This window comes from Stegodyphus dumicola, chromosome 7, assembly GCF_044657685.1.
Source record: "Stegodyphus dumicola isolate Sdum_Otavi_A_Nest chromosome 7, ASM4465768v1".
Lineage (NCBI taxonomy): Eukaryota > Metazoa > Arthropoda > Arachnida > Araneae > Eresidae > Stegodyphus > Stegodyphus dumicola.
In genome coordinates this window covers 117067543-117094886 of record NC_140774.1, presented here as the reverse complement: position 1 = coordinate 117094886, position 27344 = coordinate 117067543, and the positions used below count along the sequence as shown (strand labels likewise).

General features: G+C 35.8%; 1 protein-coding gene across 2 annotated transcripts; it reads left to right on the top strand.

Moving 5' to 3' along the window:
- Positions 1 to 13252: 13252 nt before the first annotated feature.
- Positions 13253 to 26389, top strand: LOC118189701 (uncharacterized). Of its 2 annotated transcripts, none has more exons than XM_035360359.2 (3): positions 13253 to 13390; positions 19901 to 20861; positions 25712 to 26389. In XM_035360359.2, exons 2-3 carry the CDS (start codon positions 19966 to 19968, stop codon positions 26028 to 26030), a joined length of 1215 nt encoding a protein of 404 aa, XP_035216250.1. In that variant the 5' UTR covers positions 13253 to 13390; positions 19901 to 19965; the 3' UTR covers positions 26031 to 26389. The 2 variants fall into 2 exon arrangements, with proteins under 2 accessions (XP_035216250.1, XP_085676867.1); XM_085820741.1 differs by having other exon boundaries at positions 13278 to 13390; positions 19942 to 20861.
- Positions 26390 to 27344: the final 955 nt, after the last annotated feature.

The window sequence follows — 27344 nt, the reverse complement described above, 5'->3', positions numbered from 1 at the left end:
AGGACATCAAAATCGGCATGGTCATCACCTCTTCGTGTAGTCTCTAAAAGTTCGGGCGATATACGGCCAGTAGGAGACTACCGAAAATTAAACGCGTGCACCGAACCCGATAGATATCCTATCCCGCATTTACAAGATTTTAATAATATACTTAGCGGAAAGAAAATTTTTTCAAAAATTGATATCGTTCGGGCATATCATCATATACCAGTTCATCCAGATCATATAGCGAAAACTGCAGATTGCACCCCATTTGGTCTTTCTGAATTTCCGTTTTTAAATTTAGGACTGTGCGGAGCAGCTCAAACCTTTCAAAGGCTTATGAACGAAATTCTTGGAGATCTAAATTTTGCCTATGTCTACTTAGATGATATTTTGATATTTAGTGATACAGAAGATGATCATAAATCTCACTTACGTACTATTTTTGAAAGATTAACTACATATGGATTGACAATAAACGCTTCGAAATGTGTTTTTGGCTTTCCCGAAATATCTTTCTTAGGACATTTAATTAATAAAGATGGTACCAAACCTCTGACGAACAAAGTTGAACCGATACTTAACTACCCACTTCCTAAAACGGTAAAAGATTTGCAGAGAATTTTAAATTTTTACCGTCGATGTTTACCCAACGTAGCCCAGAATCAAGTACATTTAACTTCGTATTTAAAAGGGGGTAAGAAAAATGATAAGACAACCCTGAATTTGTCTGAGGAAGCGCGTAATGAATTTCAAAAGTGTAAACATTTAATCGCGAATGCGGTTCTTTTAGCATACCCGAAGAAAGATGCCCAGTTGGTTTTACAAGTTGATGCTTCAGACTTCGCGATAGGCGGAACGCTATCACAAATAGTTGATGGAAACTTACAGCCTCTCGCATTTTTCTCACGAAAGCTTTCGCAAGCAGGAAGAAACTATAGTGCGTATGATCGGAAGCTATTGGCAACTTATTCTGCTATTAGGCATTTTAAGCATATGTTGGAAGCACGGAACTTTTCTTTAATCACCGATTGCAAAACGCTTACGTATGCATTCCGACAGCGTTTGGATAAGTGTTCACCTCGTCAGGCTAGGCAGTTAGACTTTATCTCACAATTCACCACTGAAATATATCATATAAAAGGATTAGATAATATCGCCGCGGACGCACTTTCGCGCATAGAAGCGATAAGCATGCCTAACCCTATCGACTATGAGGAAATTGCTAAAATGCAACAAATTGATCCAGAATTACAAACTTTACTTCAAGATTCAAAAGTTCTACAACTCAAAAAAGTTACCTTACCTAATTGTAGTTTACCAATATATTGTGATTTGTCAACAGGTACCGCCCGCCCTTACATTCCTCCGGCATTCCGTGTGAAAGTTTTTGTCACATTGCGCAATTTGTCTCACCCTGGCATTCGTGCATCGACAAAGTTAATATGTTCTCGATTTGTTTGGTCTTCCATCCGTAAAGATTGCGCACAATGGGCACGACAGTGCATTCCATGTCAGAAAGCAAAAATAAGCAGACATACTTAGAACCCCGTTAATGAAGTTTTCAGACCAATCACAGAGATTTGATCACGTCCACCTTGAGCTCGTTGGTCCGCTACCTCCTTCTCAAAATAATTATTACTGTTTAACTATGATAGATAGGTTTACTAAATGGCCCGAAGCAGTACCCATATCAGACATAACTGCATGCACAGTAGCACAAGCTTTCTATGACCACTGGATTACACAATTTGGTTGTCCAGCTATTATTACTACTGACCAAGGGCGACAGTTTGAAAGCGGCTTATTTCGAGCTCTTTCCCAATTGTTGGGAATCAAGAGGATCAGGATGTCTCCGTACCATCCACAGGCGAATGGACTTATCGAGGAATTCCACCGTCCTTTGAAAGCTGCCTTAAAAGCTTATGATACCAGTAACTGGGTGGCGGCTCTTCCAACGCTTCTGATGGGTTTCCGCTCCGCTCTCAGAGAGGACATAGGAGCAACCACTTCTGAACTTGTGTATGGAAAGACGATTCGTCTCCCAGGAGAATTTTTCAATTAGACACCTATGGACGCGTACCTCAAATAGTTTGTGGAGGATTTAAAATCCCATTTTGCCAGCGTCCGCCCGACTACAACTTCTAGCCACGGTCAGCGAACCTGTTTCATTCATCCACGGCTTCACGAATCCACGCATGTGTTTGTTCGACACGACGGAGTTCGAAAACCACTGCAAGCTCCCTATGATGGACCATTTAAAGTGCTAGAAAGACGAGATAAAACATTTGATCTCGAAATAAAAGGGACTAAGCAAACAATCTCCATAGATAGATTGAAACCCGCTTTTGTAACCATAGACTCTTCACAAGTTGTTCCAAAGAGTGTAAAAAAAACCTTCGGATCAAGCGACAGTACGTTAGTACGTTGCAGTCAGGTGCCCGCGCGTGAGCGCTACCCTAGTATATCTGACTGAGCGATTTTCGATCAAATGCAGTTCCTAATTTGGCGCCGGTATGATCACATGTGAAGATGGCATAATCTGGTGAAGATCCCGAAGAGACTGGCCACCGCAGTGGCTAACACGCCCCATCGGGCGAGGGCAAGTGCGGAGTAAGAAAAAGAGATGCCTTTTGCAACCAAGTCCATAGAGTCCAGTGTGACACACATAGTTTACAACACACAAAGTTATAAGCATAGCGAGCAATTGAGTACATATATGCAGCATGAAAAAAGTAGTATATTATAATAAACATGGTGGTATATTGCAAATTTAAATATTTACAATTATATATCAGAAATATTGTACATAGAGCAAATATTAGTTGGAAACAACAGGTTATGTAAGATGTCTTAGTACAGCCCTAGGCCTTTTTGTGAAGGCCTGGCTGTTATAATCATAATTCAATACTGGTATGGTGGGATTACAAACAGTGGGGATGTTTAGATAAAATCTGAGGGCCAGAGTGGCCATATATTCCTTTACATAAGGTATGTTAAATTCACAGTGGATTGCCGCGTTTCTAATGAACCATGGACAACCCGCCGCTTGTCTTAGCACAATATTCTGCAACACTTGCAATTTTTGTATATGGGTATCGTATGTATACCCCCAGACAGGGCAGGCATAAGTGATGATGGAACGCAACATGGCTTTATAAATGAGTAATTTGTTATCAATAGAGAGAACGCTGTTCCGGGCAATTAAGGGGGCAAGTGTAGCTTTACGAACCCGGAACTTTGCAAGAAGTTTTGTGATGTGAGGGGTCCATGTGAGAGTTTGGTCTAATGTGACACCTAGGTATTGGGCCAGCTTGGTCCAGGGGATAGGCGTGCCATACATTTTGATGTGGATGTCATAATCCATGTTCTTTTTCCTCGTGAAGAGGATGGCATCTGATTTTTCCACATTGATACTGATTTTCCATGCCGTTAGCCAGGACTCCAGTGTGTGAATGTGATTTTGTAGCTGTTGTATGACTGAGCCGTGAGATGCGTTTTGTGATAGAATTGCCGTATCATCAGCATACATTGCTAGGGTGGTGTGTGGTGTGTGTGGGATGTCGTTCGTGTAAATATTGAAGTAGAGTGGGCCCAAAATGGACCCCTGTGGGACCCTAGCCCTGATAGGCCTGGAGGTAGAGATGGTGTTGTTAACACGAACGAAAAAGTGTCGACCCATAAGGTAAGAGTGTGTGATGTGTGTGATGTAATCTGGGAAGCCCAGGTTAATGATTTTGTATATGAGGCCCTCCAGCCAGACTCTGTCAAAGGCCTTGGAAACATCAAGAAAAATGGCTCCTGTGATCGACTTATCCTGCAGGCCTTGTGAAACCACTTCTGTAACTCTGTAGAGTTACAGAACTGGAACCTTCGGACATTGGTATCACCCGTTCTGAACGATTAATCCGATCCCCACGTCGGTATGTCACATTTCGTTAACACTGCGGAAGTAGTATGTAGCGGCAGCGCCAAACAGGCGATACAGACTCAAAAACTCTGTAGAAAAGCGCCAATTGGCGAAACGTAAACCTGATTGGCAACCCTACGGGCTGACGGGAAGAGAAGAATTTTCCCCGCAGTTCTGGGCATGGAGGTAGGAAGGTTCTGGGTAACGACTTCAGTCTGTGTGTGTGCGTGTCTGTGAAACAACTCGTCTTGTGCCTTCCATGTGATATGTAACGCCGATCTGTGGTGGGACTGTACGCTTCCTTAAGCCATTATTATGTATCTATGTTACTTCTCCTTATTAAATCTCATTCTTAATGTTAAATGCCTATCTCAATTAAGATTGCTATTTTCATAAGTAAGGCTATCTATACTTTTGTAGGCACGCGTTACTCGCGCGTACCTCAGGCCTTACAAGGAAGTCATATGTGGTGTCCACATTATATTATTTTATATTATAGCATGCCACGGTAAACTGGTTTATATTACAATCTTAATCAATTTGCAACGTAATATATTACCTGTAGAGGAAGTAATTATATTTATTTAATTTTTGAACTTTTTACTTATGTATGCTATTGGAAATGTTGAATTTTTTCTGTGTATATTCAGGATTTTAAAAAAAATATTGTCTTGGCTTGATAATTATTGCACTCTTGTTTTTTTAACATTTTGTCAGTTAGATTTCTGCATTTAACGGATATATTTTTTGTGGTTTTTTTATATTATTGTTTTCCATGGTAAAATAGTTTACATTACAATATTAAGTTTAATCTGCAATGCATGCTTATTGTGCTTCTTAGTCACGTTAGGTTGGATTACGTTAAAGGAACTAGCTTCTTTCTATGAAAAATTATAGGTCTTATTTACTAGAAATGCTTTTTGGTTTTACTGAATGGCTTATTGTGCAGCTAAAATCACGGCTATTCTAAGACGTTATCTCATGTCGCGTATCCTCTGAGTAGATAAGAAGAGAAGAGTCATTGTTTTGCTTCTCTTAATTTTTTTTATTACTCTATTCGTTTATAATTTTGATAAATTGTTATTTTTGTATCAATATTGCCAAATTACTACAGCATTTAAAGCATTATTTAGCTAAAGAAATTTTTGAGCTTATTAATTTATTTTACAGTTAAGTATTCTGTATATGTATAAAATTATTTAAATGAGTACGAATTATAATTTAGACTTAAAATAAATCTTGCATATTCGTATAATTTCCCTTTCCTTAGGAACGGACACTATAATGATCTCGTTCAAGGAGTCAGATTCTTTTACATAGTTCAATAAAATGGATATTTTTCATGTTTTTATATCACAAATTATTTTTTTACAAAAACAAACCCCTATAAAAAAATTCGTTCCAGAACCAAAATTATGGTAAAAAGTAGTTCTAAGCTTTCCCCATTTAAAAGGCAATATGGTTCGTTTATACACTGGTGTGCAAAAATTAAGGACGAAGTCGAAAAATTAGCATATCAGCTGAACGAAGAGGCAGAGCGGACAGAAAGACCAATCAGGAGATTAAGTGAGGTGATGTACGGTAGCACATGCGCAGATATGCAGGTTGACGTAATGGGGGAGTGTCTGAGTAGTAGAAAGCATGTTGTCGGTGTAAGATCAGTATTTCTGGCAAAGAGATTGCACGCCGTATAGCAGTTAAAATCACACCGAGTTGCTGCCTCAGCGAGAAATGGCGAATAATCAATCTGTTAGACGACATCTGGATGCTTTTACCCGAGGTCGAATCATTGGGAAGTTGGAGGAAGGCCGCAGTGTGACAAGTGTGGCTGCAGAGTTCGGAATTGCTCACAGCATCGTTTCACGACTTTGGAGACAATTTCAAACTACAGGAACAGCTATCCGTGGGTTTAGTAGTAGTCGTCCACGAGAAACCACACCCGCAGATGACCGGTATATTGCCTTACAGGCCAGAAGAAACAGGCGGCAGACAGCGGGAGAAATCGCTAGACCGACTACACAGGCGACTGGACAACCGATATCGCATTTTACCGTGGCCAGAAGACTGCACGGTGGTGGTCTGTTTGCACGACGCCCTGTACGGTATGTACCTCTAACAACTGCCCATCGGAGAAGGCGTTCTCTGTGGTGCCTGGAACACCGGAATTGGAGAGACAATGAATGGGGACGAGTACTCTTTACAGATGAGAGCAGATTCAGTCTGAGTAGCGATTCTCATCTCATACTCATCTGGAGAGAGCGGGGAAGCCGCAGTCAGCCCTCGAACATCATTGAAAGGGACAGGTATGGAGGTGGCGGTGTTCTCGTTTGGGGAGGCATCATGTTTGGCAGTCGTACAGACTTTCACATCTTCGACGCAGGTTCAGTCAACGGGACCCGTTATTGTAACGAGATTCTTCTTCCATATGTGCGTCTTTTTAGAGGCGCTATGGGTCCGTAGTTGCTTTTCATGGACGACAATGCACCATGTCATCGCACAGTAGCTGCCGAACAGCTTTTAGAGAGTGAGGATATTGAATGTATGAATTGGCCGGCACGATCTCCGGATCTCAATCCCATCGAGCATGCATGGGATTTTCTAGGCAGACGCTTGGCAGTTCGTACCTTACCACCAGTAACGATTCCTTAGCTTCGATTGGCGCTGCAAGACGAATGGGCAGCAATGCCTCAACAACTCATTGACACCCTCATTCTTAGCATAGGCAGACGCTATGAAACCTGCCTAGCAGTCAGGGGAGATCATATCCCCTATTAAAGACCGGATGTTTCTTGCTGGACACCCATCACAGGGATGTTTCGGCCTTCAGTCGCATTGCGCTTCATGCTACGTTTTCAATAAAGCTTCTTTTTATCCCTCTGATTTCTCTTTTAGTAAGTGTTGCTTACATTACTCATGTCCTTACGTATTGGGGATCTTACGGTATTAAATGTGTTGATTTGGAAAGCTTTTGTACAAAGTTATATTGAAAAAAACCGTCTCGTCCTTAATTTTTGCACACGAGTGTATTATAATGATAGGCTCGCCTTCACGTAAAGTCCCCTGGCAACGGTAAAGTAGTCTATCAGTTTGCAGTTTCTTGCACAGTCTTTGACATCCAACGGGCACTATTTGGTAATTATGATCACTAAACCCGATGTTTTGTGTTTCCTGCAGTGGAATGCTGGAGGATTGACTCAATCTTTAAGAAAACAGAGATTTTAAAGCTTTCGAGAAACAAAAATATTGATATCTTCGTCATTATGGAAGCCAACAAACCTGAGAATGTTTAGTCCACGTTAATTTCGTAGAGACATTAGGTTCTTTTCGAAGCAGGAGACTTTAAAAATGAGCAATGCCTTTGCCGATAATCGAACCACGGACCTTTGGAATACCCGTCCAGCGTGAAGACCACTACGGCACGAAGCATGTTAAGAAGGAGGGAGAAATACCTTTTATACTCTCCTTTTTAAAGGGCCACTGCGGTTTTAGGAGACCCAGTCGCTAAATCCTGGGTGGGGAGAATCATCATCCACTACTCTTTTAGTTAGGACGCCACTGTAGAGACATTAGGTTTTTTTTGGGGGGTGGGGAGCAAAATAAATGAAAATTCGCCGGGAATCGAACCTCTGGAATACGCGCCCAGCGTGCAGACCACCACACTACGAAGACACGCTAAGAAGGCAGGAGAAATACCTTATAAGTTTCCTGGTTGTTCTAGGTTTACCCTGAAAAAAAAAGCAGGAAAGTTGGTAGCGTTTATATTGATAGGAGTGAAATCACCCTGCTCGCGAAATCTGAAGTCATCAAAAGTATAGGGAACTCTAATGATGAGTCAGAAATTGTAAAGACTAAGGTCTGGAGAGATAGTTCATGTTACAAAATATTTGCGATTAATAATCCCCCAACAACTAAGACTAAACTAGATATGATTTCAATAAAAAAGAAGATTATTGTATAGTGAGACCCTTCGTGAATGAAGACGTGTTTCGGCAACCTTAAAAAGAGAAATTATACTGGCAAAAAGATCTGCTTTTAAGAATTTTATTTCCAATATTAACTATAAAAGTGACTACCTGAAAACTTATAAATATATTGCAAAACTAAGTTCTAGGGAAAGAGTTAGTTCCAAAAAAGGAAACTTTGTTTTTTATTGGTAACCAATTATGTAAAGATAAGCGGATTGCAAGAGCTTTTGGGACTCATTTTCTCTTTGTTTCAGAAAAAGGACACCTTGATGAGAAAACATAATCGTTCTGTTAAGTCTATCACCATGGACAGTACTGAGGATAATGTATTATCTCAGATTTGTAATAATAATTTTACGTTTCTGAGCCCAATGTCGTCATTAATCAAATGAAATCTGGAAATTCTCCTCGCGGTGAATATATCTGCTGAATTCATACTTATCATTGGCTTGGTTGCCAGACAGACACTTTTACGTGCTTTTAATAAAATCTGGACGGAAAGAGACACTGTCCCTTCAATTTAGAAGAAGGTACTGATATTCCTGTCTTAAAGAAAGACAAACATATTTCTGAACTTGGGAGCTATAGACTTACATTGACAAGCATTATGGAAAAAATAGGGTTAAGAGTAAATTATTCTAGTATTTCGAGAATATTTTAAATCCAGCTCAGGCTAGTTTTTAAACTACATTGCTTTAACGGAGGAGTACATAGTTACATCGTTCAGAGTATCACTGAACTGCCCTTACCTACCTACCTCCGTACCTCAAGTAAACATGATGTGACGCATCACATAACAACCAAAGGTGTGACTGTGCATTCACGAGCCCGTCTACTCGATCCTGAAAAACTTGCCTAAGCCAAGCGAGAATTTAAGTTCATGTTGGAGAAGGGAATCATTTCACCATCAAAGTCTCAATGGGCTAGTTCCCTATATTTAATCAGTAAAAAGATGGAACAGTTACAGCCTGCGGGGACTATAGACGGATAAATGAGCAAACCATACCTAACCGTTACCTCAATCTTAGAATTGAAGAGTTTCATCTTATCTTGCACGGTAAAAATATATTTTCAAAGACTGATCCAGTAAAAGCATACTATTCGATACCAATCGCTGAAGCAGACAAACCAAACGCCTCCATAATTATCCCTTTCGGGTTATTTGAGTTCAATATTATGAGTTCCGAACTCAGAAATGCACCAGCTACCTTTCAGCTTTCATTAGCGACGTTTTCTTCGGTTTGGATTTTCTATTCCCATATTTAGACGATGTGCTAATAGCATCATCTGATGATTATGAACAGAAACAACATCTGCAGGTAGTGTTGGAGAGACTGAGCAAATTTTCCTCCGCATTAATGTATCGAAGTGCATTCTTGGAGTAGACCAAATAGAGTTTCTGGTTTATCTGATTACTGCTAAAGGATCATGTCCTCTGCCTAGCAAGGTCCAAGTCATCGTAGAACAATACCCATTGCTTGTGACCCTATAAGATTTGCGCACCTTCTTGTGTATGCTAAATTTTTATCGCACGTATTTGAGAAATGCTGCTCAAACACAGGTACTACTGCATGAGTTTTTGAAGGATGCAAAAAATAAAGAAAAAAGAAAAGTCCCATGGATTGAGGAGGAAAGACAACAATTTGAAAAATGCAAGCCTTATTTAGCTAATGCTGCCCTTTTATGTTTCCCCTCACCTGTACTTCCGTTATCATTGTGTACTGATGCATCAAACTGTGATATCGGCTCAGTACTACAACAATTTGAAGCAGGGAACTGGAAACCAATTGCTTTCTATTCAAAGAAATTGAATGACGCTCAGAAATCTTACAGCACCTACGATGGTGAACTCTTGGGTGTATAAATGTCAGCGAAAATTTCAAGTATATACTGGAAGGTAGAGAATTTGGAATTGTAACGGATCACAAGCCACTGAACTTTGCCTTTAAGAAAAAAGATAACTGCGTCAACTACAATACATTTCGCAGTTCACCACAGATATTCGGCACATTAGTGGATAAGAAAACGTGGTTGAGAACACTCTGTCACGGATCTCTGTTATGGTCATAAACAAATATCCGTAGAACAAGTACAGATTCAGAATTGAAAGATCTAATGGAAAGTGACAGGACACTTAAATTTAGTCAGTCCGTACTTCCATCTTCTAAAGTTTTGTGGTATGATACCTCACAAAAGAAGATTCGGCCTTATATTCCAGCTAGTTTTCGGAGAAAACTTCTTGATCAAATTCATGGTTTTTCACACCCTAGCATTTTAAATATACCATTAAACAGATGACTGCTAGTTTTGTGTGACCTGGAATGAAAAAACAAATAAAAGATTGGATCCAAGCATATATCAGATGTCAAAAATGTAAAGTTACTAGGCATACCAAATCTAAATTTGCGGAATATCCACAACCAGATACCCGTTTCAGAGTAGTGCATATCATTCTCATTGGCTCATTACCCCTTTCAAATGGGCACGGGTATTGTTTAACCTGCATCGAACAATTTACTGGCTAGATGGAAGTCATACCATTATTACACATCACCGCAGAAGTTGTAAGCAAAGCCTTTTTATGAGCATTGGATTTACAGATTTGGCGTCCCATATAAAATTATTGCGGATCAAGGAACACAGTTGTTCAGGAGTTTGGTTGTAACATGTAGGGCTAAAGTCCTTCACTCTACAGCGTACCATCCCCAATGCAATGGGAAAATTGAGAAGCTTCATAGAACTTTGAAGAGTGCTATAAAAGCGCTTAATAATGCTCAGCGGACGGAAAAACTACCATGGGGTCTTAGATCTGCTTTATGATGTGACACAAATCACTCGATTGCCCAGATGGTATATGGAGCAAACATTAAACTTCCTCGTGAATTTTTTGATCCACCCAGTTTCAAAGTTGACTCTACTACTATAAGATCTAGCTTTTCTAGGCCACATAAACTAAACTAGATCCTACAAATGAACCTGGCGAATTCTGGCACAGGCGTGAATTAAATACCAGCACAGAAGAAGGGTGAAAAAAACCCTTTATTAATTCAACTCAGAACAGAAAGGCACTTACTTCGTGCTTTACAATAACACCGATCACTTGCCATGGAATTTACACGTTACAACCTAAATCAATGCAAGTCTAAATAGAATAGTGCTGGATTAGCAAATTAAGTTACGGCTAACTTAGGCTGACTCAGCAAAACCTAATAGACGTGACAATTATCCGAAATGGCCAAGGGGCGTACTAGCGCAACAGCGAAATAAGCAACGAAAAGTGCGCTGGCTAGCAAAAACACGCTCTGAATACACTCAGAGATTCACCCGTTTAAGTACTCCCTTGACTTAATTTTAAATTTATATCCTGGCGAGGAAATACGAGAAGTTGAAAAGTTCAGAAGCGATAACAAAATTTGAATAAAATGTTAGCTAAGGAAATCCTACACTATCTTTCTTGGTAAACTGCTAAACTACTTTTATAACTTAAGACCGACCAAAACACGGTGTGCTACCCATCAGAAAGTTTTTGTTCACAAAGATTTAAAGTCATGCTCGCATGTTTTTGTGAGAACCGACAAAGTGAAAAAGTCACTTGAACCAACTGATACAGGACCGTTTCAAATATCTAACAGAAATGAGAAATATTTTTCTGTGCTCGTTAAAGGCAAAATAGTTAATATGTCTGTTGACAGACTAAAGCCCGCACACATGCTAGCTACTGATTCTGATGCTGTACCTGACAAAGTGATTGTGGATAACATAACTAACCAACATTCAAATGAAAAGTTTTTCCAAGCTATGGACGACAGCAAAACTCTTACAGCAAAGTTCCATTCCGGTAGACAGGTAAAATTGCTCGTCTGGTCTCGAGATTGAAATTAATCCTACAACTGTCTTTCCTTTCCGAACCACGAATACTTAGTGTCGTAACTTAGTTACTGGTGAGGGAGTTGTTGGAAACGGTAATAGTTAAAATAAGTACCGCTAGATGACAGCTTATAGTACTACACTTTAAATATCAAATTATATTTTTACTTCACGAGCTAAATATTTTAAACATTATTTTTTGAAAAAATAAAGAATTAGAACTGGTCTCGCAAATCTGTTTGTTGTTGCTTACATTCAATTTTTAAAGTTTTGGAGTATGTACTAGTTTTATTTAAAATTATTTTAAAGACACGTAATATATTAAAAATAGGCTATATTGAGATATAAAAACTTTAAAAAATATTTTTTTAGGAAAAATACTTTTTGTAGGAACATTTAGTTTAATTATTTCTAAATTGGGTCATTTTAAATACATATTATTCTTCTAAAAATAATCAAATAAAAGATTTGTTTGTCCTTAAGCTGCACGAAGTATATATTACAATTTTATGTCGATGGAAAAGAAGGTATTTTATTTTAATTTTATTTAAAGTATTTTAATATTTTATAAATGAAATAAAAGACCAAATACAATGCCAAGAGCATCGAAATAAGTTACGAAATTTCATGGTCATAAACTGGTTAGCTTGTAGCGGTTTCTACATCACAAAAACGTTATTTTGCTGTTTAAGAAAAAGTTTTCACTATTATATTAAAAAAAAATATTTATTACTTTTTAAGATATCGATCTTTTAAAAATTATTTTATTATTCTAGTTATATATTATTTTTTGTTGCCATTCGAAGTCTACATTATATACATATATATATTCGCATTCATTTAGTATAAAGTTGTAGAAGCAAAAGTTATATATCATTTGGTAGAGGTTACAAGTTATTAAGATAATAAGCTTTAATAATAAAGGTACTTGACTCCTGAACGCTTTATTTTCCAAGAAAGCATCCCGTGTGGCAAACGGAATGCATCCACCTTTTGCGATGAGAGCGTGGGCAGATGTATAACGTCTAAGTTTTGTTTTCTGTTTTAAAAACAATAGCATTAAAATTTTTGTAAAATGTTGGTGTTTTAAAATGTGTCGTCTGAGTTTATGGACCTGGTAAGTTTTCCTTAAACAACACCCTGATCATACTGTAAGTATTGTAATAGATCTCAGCAATGAAAGTTCCTCTAGTTTGGAAATTAAACTCTTTCTTAAAGAGGCATTTTGGAATAGGAAGTGAAAAGCAGAGAAATATTAGCGATGAATATAAAACAGCCTGAGGGATTAAATGTCACATTTATGCTCAGATTCATTAAAAAACTTGTAATGAAATTATAACTATAAATTAAAAGTACTGCATCAGTTTTATGACTTTTAAAACGTATAACTTTCTTCCAAAAATCCCCAAAATCTTTTGAAAGATTTTGAAGGTATATATTTCCATTATTTAGTGATCTAACGCCTTCCTATTTCAAAAATATGTTGTAGCTATTAGAACTGTGCTAGGTAATGATTCGCAACGCAAGAATTGTTATCGGGCCTCTTATCATTACTTTAGCTGATATTTAGCTGTAACACTACATCAAACTGATAACTCCAATCCATCCATCTAAAGAGCTGTATAGAAGAAGAAATTCAAAGCTTACTGTAACAACCAATTTAACGGTACGTACTTCAACTTCTTCTGCTAATTTTCTAATAATTATTTATTAGTTTCATTCATTAATTAGTTTAATTTTAAAATTAAAAAGTACTGTTATAATTTCTAAATGAAAGGAAGTTCTGCATGAGTATGAAAATATATTTTTCAATTAATGTAAAAATTATTTTAAGTAATTTGTTTTAAAGAGAGTTCAGGCGAGAAGATAAGTTTAAAATTTTTTTTCCACTTTATTAAAATAATATTAGTTCTGTAAAATTTATTTATAATTTTACAGTTGATAGTTATATTATATTAAGGTTTTGAAAAGGGTAAATTCTTAAAAATATTCAAATTAGTTTATTAAAAGTATTTTCGCCAAAATTGTTTTGTCCAGTGGAAGAACTGTATCTAATCGCTTTCAGAATCGATAGTTTTATTCACCAAACTAAAGCTGCCTTTTTTTCTGGCCTAATTTTAAATTTTACATTGGCTTGTTTCTCTTCCAGTTTCATTTAGCTTTCGCTGTGAAAACAATGTAAAAAAAAAAAAAGGCTGCTCACACTTTGCGCGTTGAATTATTAACACTTTTTAAATAGAACATTGAAGCTTCGAAATACAATAAAGCCCATAAAAGGCATTTTGAATTAAATAAAAAATTCTATCAAAAATTTATTCTCGTTCAAACTAAAGTCAAACTAGCAGTTATTCATATATTCGTTGCCCCGCCAGTGGCTGAGTGGTTAAGACATCTGTATGCTGGGAGATCGCCCTGTGCTTGATCCTGGGTGGATAGCTTTGCTGCACGGTTAGATTTCGTGTTTTTCCCATGTGCAACGTGAGCATGAAATAGTTTTCCTAGAAAGTCCTCCACGAAACCATCCCTCCATATAGGCAGAAAACCAGCTTGTGCTTTGCCATATTCAACAACATTGAAATATTATTCATAACCTAACCTACTCTTTACTTTGGTTAGTTTTAAAATGAGACACTTAGAAAATGTTTAATAATGCATTTTACAGTTGTACGTTACATTTATTAGTTTTACAATAATAGTTTTAAATCAGAAAATAAAAACTTGCACTTTGGTAAAATTTAAAAAAAAATGTTCCATTGCATTTGCTTTTTTTTTTTATTGTCCCCCAATTGTCCTAAGAAATTACACAGATAAAATGAAAATTAAAATGGTAAAAAACTTACTGGACTATTCTCTTAGTTTTCATATAAAAAGACATCTTGTAACATTTTGCTCTCTATAAAATGAAAACTCAAAAAATATAATTTCGTAATGCGATGCATCAATCATGTGCCATTACGTATGCTTCATGCAATCATGCTTATTAATATTGCTGATACTGAATCTCAGAATTTTATCTTTAGCTGCGAAAGGGAGTTTGTAGACTGTTCCGAAGTTAGTTATTGTAACTTTTTGCTTCACAATTGTAGTTATTAGTCCAAAGGGATTTGAATCCCGAAGGACTATTAGTTTCGTTTTGGCATTTTGCGTCGGACTCATAAATGTCGGTTCACTTTTCAAACTGTCGCCACAAAATGTTAGAGTCCTGCATTATATTTGAAGAAATTAAATAAGGAAAAATCTGCATAAATGTATGTATATTTCTCGTATTGTGATAAAACAACGGTACATAGAGTCATCGAATTTTGAATAACGTAATCCTCCAACGAATATGAGCATGTGGAAGACCAAATTTGAAATTTGAAATTTGTTTTATGATCGATTTCCTATTTTTTAAAACTTTGACGAATTTTTGATTAACAAACTCAAGGATTTCAAAGCGAGTAATGTAAACGTTGTGCAGAAAAAACATTTTTATCTCCAGCGCGTGAGTCTCTGTATCGGAAATTCTAAAGATATGCTCGTTTTAAAACTATTTTGCGATATTGCTGTTGCACTGGATCTTATGGTTTAAGTGCGAGGAACATGATATTTAATAAAGAAAGGTAACACACAAAATGTTAAAAAACGCCCCTTTGGACGTAATTTAAAATCTGAAACATTTCAGATTTTTTTTTTATATATTATGTTTTTAAATAAACATCGAAATTTTTACTTTTAAAATAAAATTTCTGATGATTTAACTGAACAATACTAATTTCTTTTGTACTTTTTATTTTAATCAAAATATTGAAAAATTAGAAGCCCAAAGTGTAGGAATGTAAGAAACACTATAACAATTTTTCAGACTGCTCTGCTGCTGAGAATAAAGTACTTTTAACTTCTCAATTTTGGAAAGCCTGAGATAGTTTTGCTAATAAACATGGAATGGAAACTTCTAGAATGCATTGAAGCAGGATTGACAAAAATTGAACTGATTTAATATTCTTTAGAAAATAAGAGTTACATAATAGTTCAATTTAATGAAATTCTTCAAAATGATCCAGAATGTTCAAAAATGATCCAGAATTCTCTTAAGAATTAAGAAATAAAACTAAAATATACCTTATAAGAAAGGATAAAAAAGAAGTTGTCAAAGAAAGGTTCAGAAACGAATTGCTAACAGACCAGAATTATATGACCTGAACTATCAACAATAACCTATTTTTCTTTTCAACGTTTTAGCGCAGAGAAGCTATTACTTTCGTTTTGGCATTGCGTTGTTTCACTGTAAATGTCGGTTCACTTGTTAGATTGTTGCCACCAAATATTAGAACCCTGTATTATATTTAAAGAAATTAAATAATGAAGAAGCTGCATAAATGTATGTATGTTTCTCGCACTGTGATGAAACAACGGTACCTAGAACCATCAAATTTTGAATAACGTACGTTTCCACTCGAATATGGGAATCTATAAGCCCAAATTTGGAATCGGGAATTTGTTTTATTATCTATTTCACATTTTGTAAAACTTTAACGAACTTTTGATTAACAAACTCAAAGATTTCAAAGCGAGCAATGGCAACACTGCACGAAAAAAAAAAAAAAAAAAAAAAAAAAAAAAAAACATTTTTATCTCCAGCGCGAGGAACTGTGTATCGGAAATTCTAAAGCTATGGTCATTTTAAAATTATTTTGCATATTGCTGTTTAACTGAATTTTATCCTTTAAGTGCGAAGAATTTATAGATATGATAGAATATGATATTTAATAAATAAAGGTAACACACAAAACGTTAAAAAACCGCCCCTTTGGGCGTAATGTAAAATCTGAAAAATTTCAGATTTTTCTTTTGATTTTTTCTTTCTTTCTTTCTTTCTTTTTTTTTTTTTCTAACTTTTCATAAACCATAACGGCTCAGGTTTTCTTACTGGTCTGCTATGGCTTAGAAAAACTACTATATTGCATAGCAGAAGTAGTGACCGTTGATATCAAGACAAGTTATTACCTTCGGTTCAATTATAGTAATAATAGTATTTAAGATTTGTTTAGCTATGTGCCAAAAGTAAATCTTTCTAGTAAAAAGCAAAAAGACCAAACTTCTTGGGAAAAAATCAGGGAAACAAAATTAAAAATGAACAAAAAAAAAAAAAAAAAAAAAAAAAAAAGCCTAAAATGTAAATATTACAATATACTGTTACGGGTTTTGTATTTAGTTAACTTTGTTTAGTAGAATTTAATTAAAATCGTTTTATTTCCCGATGCAATGCAGCGCGTGACGAGTTTTAAGAGAAAGCTACGACGAAAAGTAAAAATTCAGGAGCACGCGCATTTAATAAATAGATATCTCGTATTTATACTCTTTTACTTTCCAGAAAGTCCGAGAAAACGGAAGTTACGAGAACCTTCTCGTGTTATTCAAAAAGCTATAAAAGCTGGAGAGAAACATCTCAGCTCAGTTGTTTACTAAGTTGTTCTTGCTTACTCAGCTACTGTAATTTTGATATCGGATTAGTTTTCTCGGCGCTTTGAATTGTGTTCTATTTATCGTTTTTGTAGTTTAAAATATAACTGCTGTGTGATATTGTACGAATATGTCTGAGGAAAAATTTCAGCATTTTGTTTTATTTCTTATGATAATTAAATTTTGCTAACTTTTCATCGATTTGTGCATTCAATCTATTACGAACCCGTACGCAGGCAACAATATTTTACATTGCAACGAGTATATATATCTAAAGAAAGATCAATAAAACAATATCTTGAAATCTTTTCTGTTTGTGAAACTTAATATGTTGTTAAGCAATAAACTGAAAAATTCTCCTGAATGTTAAAGTTATTTTGTCACCAGAAATCTGAAATATCTTTCCAGATTATGAAGAAGGTTTCTGAACTTTGCTTTAACATACCTACAAACATTTTCGTGAAGTTATGCATGCAAGGTAACCAAACAGCTCTTGCCATTCATAACTGTCAAAAACATACAGTTATTAACATACAGACAAAAGCAGACATACATCGTCTCCAAGTAATCTGCATCAGCATCCAGCACATTTTGCCAACGTTCCTTGTTCCTCTGGTGATAAAATTAGATCTTGGATGCAAAAAAGTTCACTACTGTTTGCCGCAGGTCTGCCTCATTGTCGAAGGATTTCCTACATAGGTGGTTGTTCAGGGACGTAAAACGTTATAATTTGTGGGTTTTAGGTACAGCGAGCACCGTGGCTCCGAGCCAAAACATTAAAAGGTATCCCTGGTCGTCCTTGCCACCTATTATCTACTGCTGTTGTAGAGAAACAGCATATACTTGCGTCTTACCAACACTTGGCTGTTTCTAATGCAGTGCATGTTGCGCTCGTTAAAAGTGCTGCAGGTACAGGCCTTTAAAAATAGGGTGACCTGGTAGTGGTACCTCGGAAAATCCCACTTACCGACTAAATTGCCAGACACAGAGCATGATCTTACGGGGGTATCTAGTACGCTTAGAAGTATCATACTGGACCCACGTTAGTCAATTGCAAGCACCCATCCAAATATTTTTATGTTATCTTGCCTAGAAAACAACTGAAAACCGGCTGTTGTTCAATTTTAGCTGACGAAAATATGTCGGATAAACTAATTCAGTTTAAATATCTTCTTTATTAGATGAATGTTAAGTCTGACTGTTTGCTGGGAAATCTGTAAGCGTTCTCCAAGTTTGTCACACGTTTTACTGCTGCCCTCCTCCATGGCTGGTTTCAAAGCCTCGTTACCTAACATCTCTCTTCGACCTTCGCAGGGGATAACAAAAGCTCAAATCTTCTGACTTTAATTTCTAAAAATCAATATTTAGCGCTACTTTCGTTCATGACACTTTTCACAAATGCCTGACATATTCGACGACTTGATGCGGCTGTTGATAAGCCCACCTTTAAAAACATGCAAACAACCGCAAACTATATGCGAAGGACAAACAATCGCAAACAAGATGCTTCGAAATCACCATTTCTTTTCGACGCTAGGCTGCCGTGAGTGCTGCGTGCACGCAGCATATCTGTACGTGTAACTCTAACGTCTGGTACGTGTACGCGTAAGGTGTATGAACCAATGTTACACAAACACTCCATCGCGTTTCCGATGCGCGAGTTACTTTCTTTTACTCTCTGCCACTTCGTTTCCCCTCTTCGTTTCTTCATCAAATGAACGTCAAAAACAGCAAGAATATTTTTGTTTACCTTTCAATTTTCTTAAAATACTGTTGCGCGCGTACGGGTTCGTTATGAATTGAGTGTACAAGTACGATTAAAAATGAATAAAATTTATTATTATCACAACAAATAAAACAAAAATGCTTAAATTTCCTCAGATATTCGTGCAATATCCTAATACCTCACAGAAGTTATCTTCTAAACTACTAAAAATGTTCAACAGAAATAATTCAAAATAGAGAAACGTAGAGAAAGCTAATCCGATTTCACCGCGAATTCGCTACAGTAAACAACAGCAGTTTTCTAAACAAAACTGAACTGAGGTGTTCTTTCTCTGGCTTTTATAGTTTTTTAAATCGGCTATAAAAGCCAGAGCAAAGCCACGAGTTTGTTCTAGCAATTTCTCGAAATCAAAAATAGGTATTTATGAACTAAATATTAAATGCACGTGCTCTTGTATTTTTAATTTTCCGACTTGGCTTTCCCTTAATATTTGTCACGCGCTGCACTGCACGGGAAACAAAACAATTTAATTTATCATTCTACTAACATTAGCTATTTAAATACAAAATCCGTAACACTACGTATGTAGAATATTAACACATCTTCTCAGATCAGAATCATGATAACTTCAGATCTTACGAAGACTTTGAGATTCTTAAATAACTTAAAAATATTTTCTTTAACGTTTGAAGAAAATTAAGAAAATACATGCTTAAAAATTATCACTGCTACTCGCAGTAAAGAGATCTCAGTAAAATTTACTATGTGAAAATTAATTTAATAAAAATAACGATTTAATAGAAACTAATCTGCAAAATGTGGCAATTGGAAGTGAGAAATGAATGTAAGCTCTCTTCCATATGGTTTAAACCTTCACAAACCCATTCGTTCTTTGTATTTTCCAAAAAATTAATTTTCTTGAGATACAATCCATTGCAGTAACAACAATGAAAAGTTCGTCAAAGCATTTTGATGTCAGAAATTATTAAATACTTATTTTTATTTCAGGTTTGCTTATTTTTTCTAGTGCATTAAAGATTTCTTTTCAGTTGCTTGAGATTTAATTCACTACTATGCTAATGATGGATGCATATCACACAAATAATAGAATGAAAAGTAAAAGAAAGGAAATACTTTTAAAGAAATCAAGAACTCATACTCTAAGAACTTTCGGAAATTTCAAGGAATTTCTAGATGATTATGAAAGCAAACATTTAACAATATCACAAGAAAAACTTTTGCCACATATAATACAATTAGCAACAAGCAAAGCAAAATTGCCCAAATATTTCACGGCAGATAAACTACATGCACTAAATAAAGCATATAAACAGGAACTAGAAGAACTTGATTCTATTTATAGAAACTGGGTGCCAAAGAGGAGGCAAATACTGACTATATTAAATGAAAGTGTTAAAAATTTAGAAAATCTTAGACGGTACTCCGCAGAGGGCAGACTATGGTCATCTGTGGTCGATATTTTGGGAAGGATTACTTCAGTGGCATTGAAACCTCTCAGCACTAAATGGTCATCTGGAGTTTTATACACATCATCAGCATTCTGCTTTATGACCCTCGTCATTACTTTGGTTGAAATGTCACGATCAAACGTAATTACAGAAGAAGTAATGGACGTTATGCGAGATGATAGATATATTTCTAAACGCATTCGCTTATGGTTTCGGAGACTGTCTGAATTTGATCGCCAAGTGCAAAATTTCTTTCCCCATGGGATTGATACAGGCATCGTTGAGTGTTTATTGGGCATAAGAAAATGCAGCTGCAGTTTAAGAACGTCGCTAAAACTGCTGCTGCCGAAAGGAGAGTCCCTGAAGCCACAAGAGATGATCCGACTAATAATTTTGCTGTCAAATGTCGCAAAGGATGAAGATCTGATGCATGACGATGACTTTTTGGCCAAACTGGACTTATTTTCTAAAAGTTCTTGTGCACAGAACTGGTTCAACAAGTATGATTTTTCAATATTTTGTTAATTTTTTTACGATATAAATTTAATTTTGTGTATGTCTCTAGAAATTCATGTAACAAATTCTATGGTAAGATGTGAATAACTAAGTTTAGGAGCAAACATTGTGTGCTTTTAAATATTAGTTCTGTACCTAAATGATATTGTATTAAACTATACAGGTTTTGCACATAGGAAGGCTATTTTTTTTAAATTAAGGTTCGGAAAGCTTGAAATCAAAGTGTGAACGCAGAGGAAAAGATTTCAGCGTATACAGATGTTACACGCATTATTATATTACGACATTTGGTCATCCGAAATTCTCTTTGTTATTGGATGTTTCCAGTCTGAAGGTCTAAATAGAGCTGAAATTCGTTGCAAATTGTCTAATAGCCAGGAAAGCATATAAGCACTGACAGTATTGCACAAAACAAAAGTTAGAAACTTTAGGAAGCAGGGTTAGATGTCTTTGATAGGAAGTGTCATGGAATGGGAGTCTGGCGACTGATGAAGTCCTTCAAATTTTGTCATGGTTTGACTCAAATGTTAGGCGGCAAGCTTCTGCGACAAAGGTATATAACACGTGTAGCGTTTAATGACAAACGTTTTAAATTCAGAAAATATGTGAGGAAATAATATATTGGTATTAAATGTATTAAAACATTTTGTTCAATCCAAATCTTAATTTCAAGCTCTTCAGAACTTAATTAAAAAAACACCCGTGCAATCTAGAATAAACAACTAAAATTCAAATGGATAAAATTAAAGAGCATTACTATTTGCTGTTATGCAGACAGAGATATCTTGCGCTTTTGGTTGTGCTCTTGCAGACAGGTTTACTGGAAATGAATATATTACAAATATGATATTATATTAAACTAAAAAGCCGGATGATGTACAGAAGCGTGCTGAAAAAAACGAATACTGATACACAACAAAAACAGAAAAATAAGAGTGCATAAAATTTTGAAAGCCATAGAGTTAGGTCATTAAAATTTTGACATCCTAATATACCTTGGAAACATTAATGTACCGTTAAGAATCCACATCCGGAGTCGTATATACTAGAAGATAATTACATTTTACCACACTTTTACAAATAAAGCATATATTAATTAGGAGTAATTTTATTTTGCTTAAGAATTCATGTAGGCAATCATAGCCCTTTTTAATCTGGAATTGTCCGCAGTTCCCTTACGTAATTTCTTACTGAATAAAGTTCAGCTTCTTGAGTGTTTTATCACTGCTAATCTTTTTATTTATTCTTTATGCTGTTTGACAATTTTGTATAATTTCTTTATGAAAATACCTTTTAAATGTCTCTTGCGGAAAGCGCTTTCTGATCAAGATATATTTTAATTCCATTCGTGAGCAAACAGATCAGTCATTTCATTATCGTCAAGTAATACATATGATGGCATCCATTGAGAAGCAATACAACAAATTTTATTTTGGAAAAAAGTAATAGGTCTGAAATTATAAATGTTACATTTTGAGTCTTTTTATTGTAAAGAAATATATATTGAACCTGTATTTCTTAGAGCACAGAAAATGACCTAGCGTTCAATTAATACTTTCGCAACTTTGTCTAGGAAGCAAGTGATTGCTATTAACTTACAGAAGTTATACGGTATTTCTCCAGCCTTTTTAGCATGCCTTCGTAGTGTAGTGGTCAGCACGCTCGACGCGAAATCGAGAGGTCCGTGGTTCGAGTCCCGACTCCGGCTAGGGCATTGCTCATTTTTCATCTCTCTTGCTTTCAAAAAATACCTAATGTCTCTACAATGTTAGCCGCAAAAAATATTCTTCACGTCATTAAAATCTGAGAAATAAGTATATTGAATCTCTTCGCTCTAAAATTTTAGCATTAAAGTCATACATTGTGCCTTTACCATAGTTAAGGCATTTGAGTACACTATCCTCTATTTAGCAGTTTTATTAAAGAATCAAAAGTTAGAATAACTATGAAATCTTCAGAGTTTAGAGAGAGTTTGCTGCAGTCATAGAACACAAATAGAATACAAATCAAAGTTAAGAGTCTACAAACATTTAAACCGTAGTGAAAAAAGAACTTACAAGAGATTCATTTATAAGTTTTAAATAGCTTCAGGTTTACCTGTTAGGCAATGATATTATCAGGAGTATATTTCATAAAAGAAGGTAACATGTTGAAAAGAATGAAGCCCAAATACAAAACAAAGTACAAAATCTTTTAAGACTTCTGCACTAAAAAACATAGGTAGAATCCTTCTTTGCCAATATATTATTTGACGCTCGTTTGTTTTCGCCGTTGCCGAGTTTTATTATGCAAAGGTGACACTAATTAATTTTAACATAAAGACCTGTATTAAAGTTATGATAAACAGCGATTGGTTGAATATGAATAGGAAGTTTAGAATCTTCATTTTGAGGTGTACTTGTTGTCACGTTTAATCATAGCAATAACAATTTTTCCCTATGCCACGATGTAAGTTTATCAAGGTATATATTTAACTCCACTAATTATTTACTTTGAATCCCAAGCAACATTCTCACAACGATCGAAAATATCACAAAGAACACGAGATAGTTTTTTTTTTTTTTTTTTTTTTTTTTTAAGAATCTCTGATAACAGCAAATGACTTTAAGTTTCATTATTATATTCTCTGCATATAAGATAATGCTTTACTGTCAAGTTCTGGCTTGTACCTTCATACAAGAAGACGTATTCAATAATAATTCTAAGTCTAATTTCAAATTAAATATAATTATTACGTGCAAATTACACGTTATTTCGAAGTGACACATTAGGTTATTCGAAGCAGGAAACGTATAAAATCAACTCTATTCTCATCAAGACTCAAACCACAGATCTTCCAACTGCTAGTTGGACATGCTCTCACTCAAGGTTACTATACTATAATGTTTGTTCTTCCGTGATGTCACTAACGACGTCACTATCTCATAATCTGCTTTAAGTAAATATTCCCTACTCCCTTCGTATTTTCGTTTCTCCTACCTCTGTACCTCGAGTGGTCACTGAACTCCAGCATTGAAAAAAAAAAAAAAAAAAAAAAAAAAAAAGCCTAACCTTGTTTGCCTATGATAATTTGAATAAGTAAGAATTTTGATTTTTTAAATGCCTCTTTGTTGCGAAGGAAAGTAATTTGGAAAAAAAATTGATAGGTGATAGAAAACATCTAAACAAGCAATATTTACCATACAATGCATGGGCGGAGAGCAAGTGATGAACCGCTAGACGGTGTTGTAATGAAAAGCATAAAGCGAGAGTTTTCTTGCACGTTGTCATTCCTAGCTTCGATTTCAGAAGGCATGTCTAAACATAGGAATCAGGAAAAGGCGGACATGCATTTTATGTGTGGCCTTGCAAATGGGAGTGCTTGGGAATCCGAAAGACTGTATAGGCAGCGTTTCCCGAGAAGACACGTGCTAGGCCGAAAAGTAGTAGAGTGATTGTATCAGTGCCTGTGTGAAACGGAATTCTGTATCACCGGCATGCATGATACAGGGCATAACAGGAGTTTACGGACGCCACAACGTGTAGAGGACATTCTGCAAAGAGTGGAAGATCGTGCACGCAAGAGGTTTCCTGTGCCGTAAATGTATCCCAGTCGAATGTCTGGCAAGTACTACGGGACGAAGGATACCATAACCGAAAGTGCATGGTACTCTCCCTACCATGTACCGAAAGTGTAAGCCTTGATACCTGCAGATTATGCGCTGCGTGTCGAGTTTGCAGGTTTGTTAATGAAATAAATAGCAGCTCAGCCTGATTTCAGTGCACATGTGTTATTAACGGAAGAATGCATCTTTACTCCTGAAGACATTTCTAATATGCATGTGTTGGCATCTAGCAATCCGAACGACACATGTTCACATACGTATCAGAAGCGTTTCAGCGTAAATGTTTGGGTTGGAATTGCGGGCCCCTACCTTTTGCCATTCCGACTGGATGGCAGAACATACCTCACATTTGTACAACAGGTATTGCCAGAGTTACTTCAACCTGTTGCAGCTAGCATACAATCACGTATGTGGTTCTAGCACCACCCCATTTCAGCTTGGGTGTTCGGAGCGCTTTAGACGCTAAATTTCCAAGGCGATAGATTAGTCGGAGCCGGCGCCATCTGAGAAATCTAAAAAAGGGTGCCGGTCGCTACGTCGCAGGTGTAACGCCTGCATTACCACAGGCGGTTGCGCTTTTGAGCAGCTTCAGTAATTTTGCTCCACATGCTATCAATAAAATCATTTAGTACCTTCTCTATCCCTTTGGGGTTCCGTTCTTTCAGTACTACAGTAACGGATAGCTCCTAGCGGTTTACCGGTTGCTCTTCGCCCATGCTCTGTATGGTAAAAACTGCTTTTTTAGATGTTTTCTACTATACCTTAAATTTTTGCTCATGAGTTTTGAAACACCCTACTATTGGCCGAATACAAGACGATTTCACAACACGAGTGTTCAATATTCTTCAATGTAATTCGTAAGGAAAAAATGATTTGTGTAAGATGATCTCACATCTATGAGTTTGATATATCGAAGGAAATATAATTAAATAACAATCTCAGAGTTAAAACTAATCTAATTTTTTTTAAAAATTAAATTAAAGAGTAAGTGATTTTAGTATTATTTTCAAATTTTTAACTGTTATAAGATAGATTTGGCTTTCAGAATGAGAAAATGCTGTTTTGTATTAGGTCGAAACTAATTAATCTTTTATGTAATTCTTTCTTCTATCTAAAGAAGGAGTTTTGTGGCTTCTAAAGATTAATTTTGGATATGTTACTAGTCTTATTATCAGACTTGTATGAATTAATAAGGTATTTTACTAATAGAATGATTTATATTCTCATAGGTTCAAATACCAAGAAAAGTATTCTATGTCTGATGACGATTCAAAAATTCTCAATGTGCAAGATTGTTTGTGGCAATCTTCCTTAAATTTTCAGAAGTGGCCATCAATCTGTGCACCTATCTGCATGCTATCTTCAGAGTCTATCGCTTGTAATTTGATCCTGAACGCCATGACAGCTGTCGAAGCTTATTCATCTCTTCATTCAGGATTGAGGACTAAAGAATATAAGGTACTAACAGAAATTCGAAATCAAATGAAAGAAGAACTGTTTACGATGGAAGAAATATACAGAAACATACAAGCCAGTGATTTTAAGTGATTAATAATTTAAAGACGTAAAAATTTGATTTCTCTGGAAGCAAGTGAGATTAATGAGAGAATGACTTTTCACTGATGTATAATTAGGAGAGAAGATTTAAGATAACAAAAAATTATTCTGCATTTGTTACAAATGAGGGGCGGGATAAATTGTACCTCAATACATATACTTATGAAGTTTATAGAACTCAATTTTTTTGTTTACTGTACATAAGAAACGCAATATTTGCTTTTATACCATTTTATTTATTAAATTATTATGATTGTTGAAAAATTTCTGTATAATTTAAATATGGTTTCCGTAAAATGTCTTTCTCTTACAGCTCGTTATTTGTTTTATAAATAGCATAAAAATATAAATATAAATGTCTTTTTATAACAAAAGTTTATAATTATTCAATAAATCTGAGAAGCAAAACATTGTTTTCATTTTTACTTCCTTGTACGAAATAAGGGAAGTATTGTAATCACGAAAAATTCCGGGTATCATATTTCAACGAAAATATTCATTTTGACCGTTATCGAATGCAATTTAACTATGTTTTTGCATGACATCTGTACGTAAGGACAGAATAAAGGACTCTTTTTCCCAAACCGGGTTGCAAAAGGATTTAAAATGAATTCAGAAGAGATTTTTTCTTCCTGTCTTTACGTATGTACGTATATATGTATTATGTATCTCGCGTAACTCAAGAGCGAGTAGCCTCAGAACATTGAAATTTTGTACATAGGACTGCTATGACATGTAGTTGTGCACCTCCCTTTTCGGCTGCAATGGGCAGCAATAAAAGTACATAAATATTTATATTATATACCCACTTTGTTACTCATCTCAGTGGGCTGAGTTTTTTTATTCTTATATGTTTGTCAACTTTCATTTTTTTCTTTAAAAAGGATTGAATTGTGTTGTTCTTATCTTCCGGTTAAGGGTTTTATGTCTTTAGTTAATCTGCACGCAATAATTGTAGAATTATCAACAATTTAAAAGTTGTTTAAGTGCAGCTAAGACTTAGTTTACCACAGTAGCCATATTTGTTAACATTTGAAACTTAGCAGAATAGTGAATTCAGTTTCTGCACTTTCAGTGCCTTTTTTTTAACCTGGCCTTCAGGCAATCCAAGGCACATGCCGTAAAAACCACTCGTTAGGGCCATACAAAAACTCTTAATAAGAATACCAAAATGCTTTAGGCCTGAGCTTTAATGGGTACCTGCCGACACCGGCATACTGGGTAATGAAATTGCAGATGCAATAGCTGAAAGAGCAGCAACTGACCCCCACGTTTGACGCACTTGACGTGCGTCTCCCGGGCTCG

Bases quoted from the DNA above. Each gene is read 5' to 3' on its own strand.
- LOC118189701 (XM_035360359.2), top strand. From the start codon at position 19,966: ATGCTAATGATGGATGCATATCACACAAATAATAGAATGAAAAGTAAA. The intron at 20,862-25,711 runs GTATGATTTTTC...ATATTCTCATAG, and splicing joins GCACAGAACTGGTTCAACAA to GTTCAAATACCAAGAAAAGT.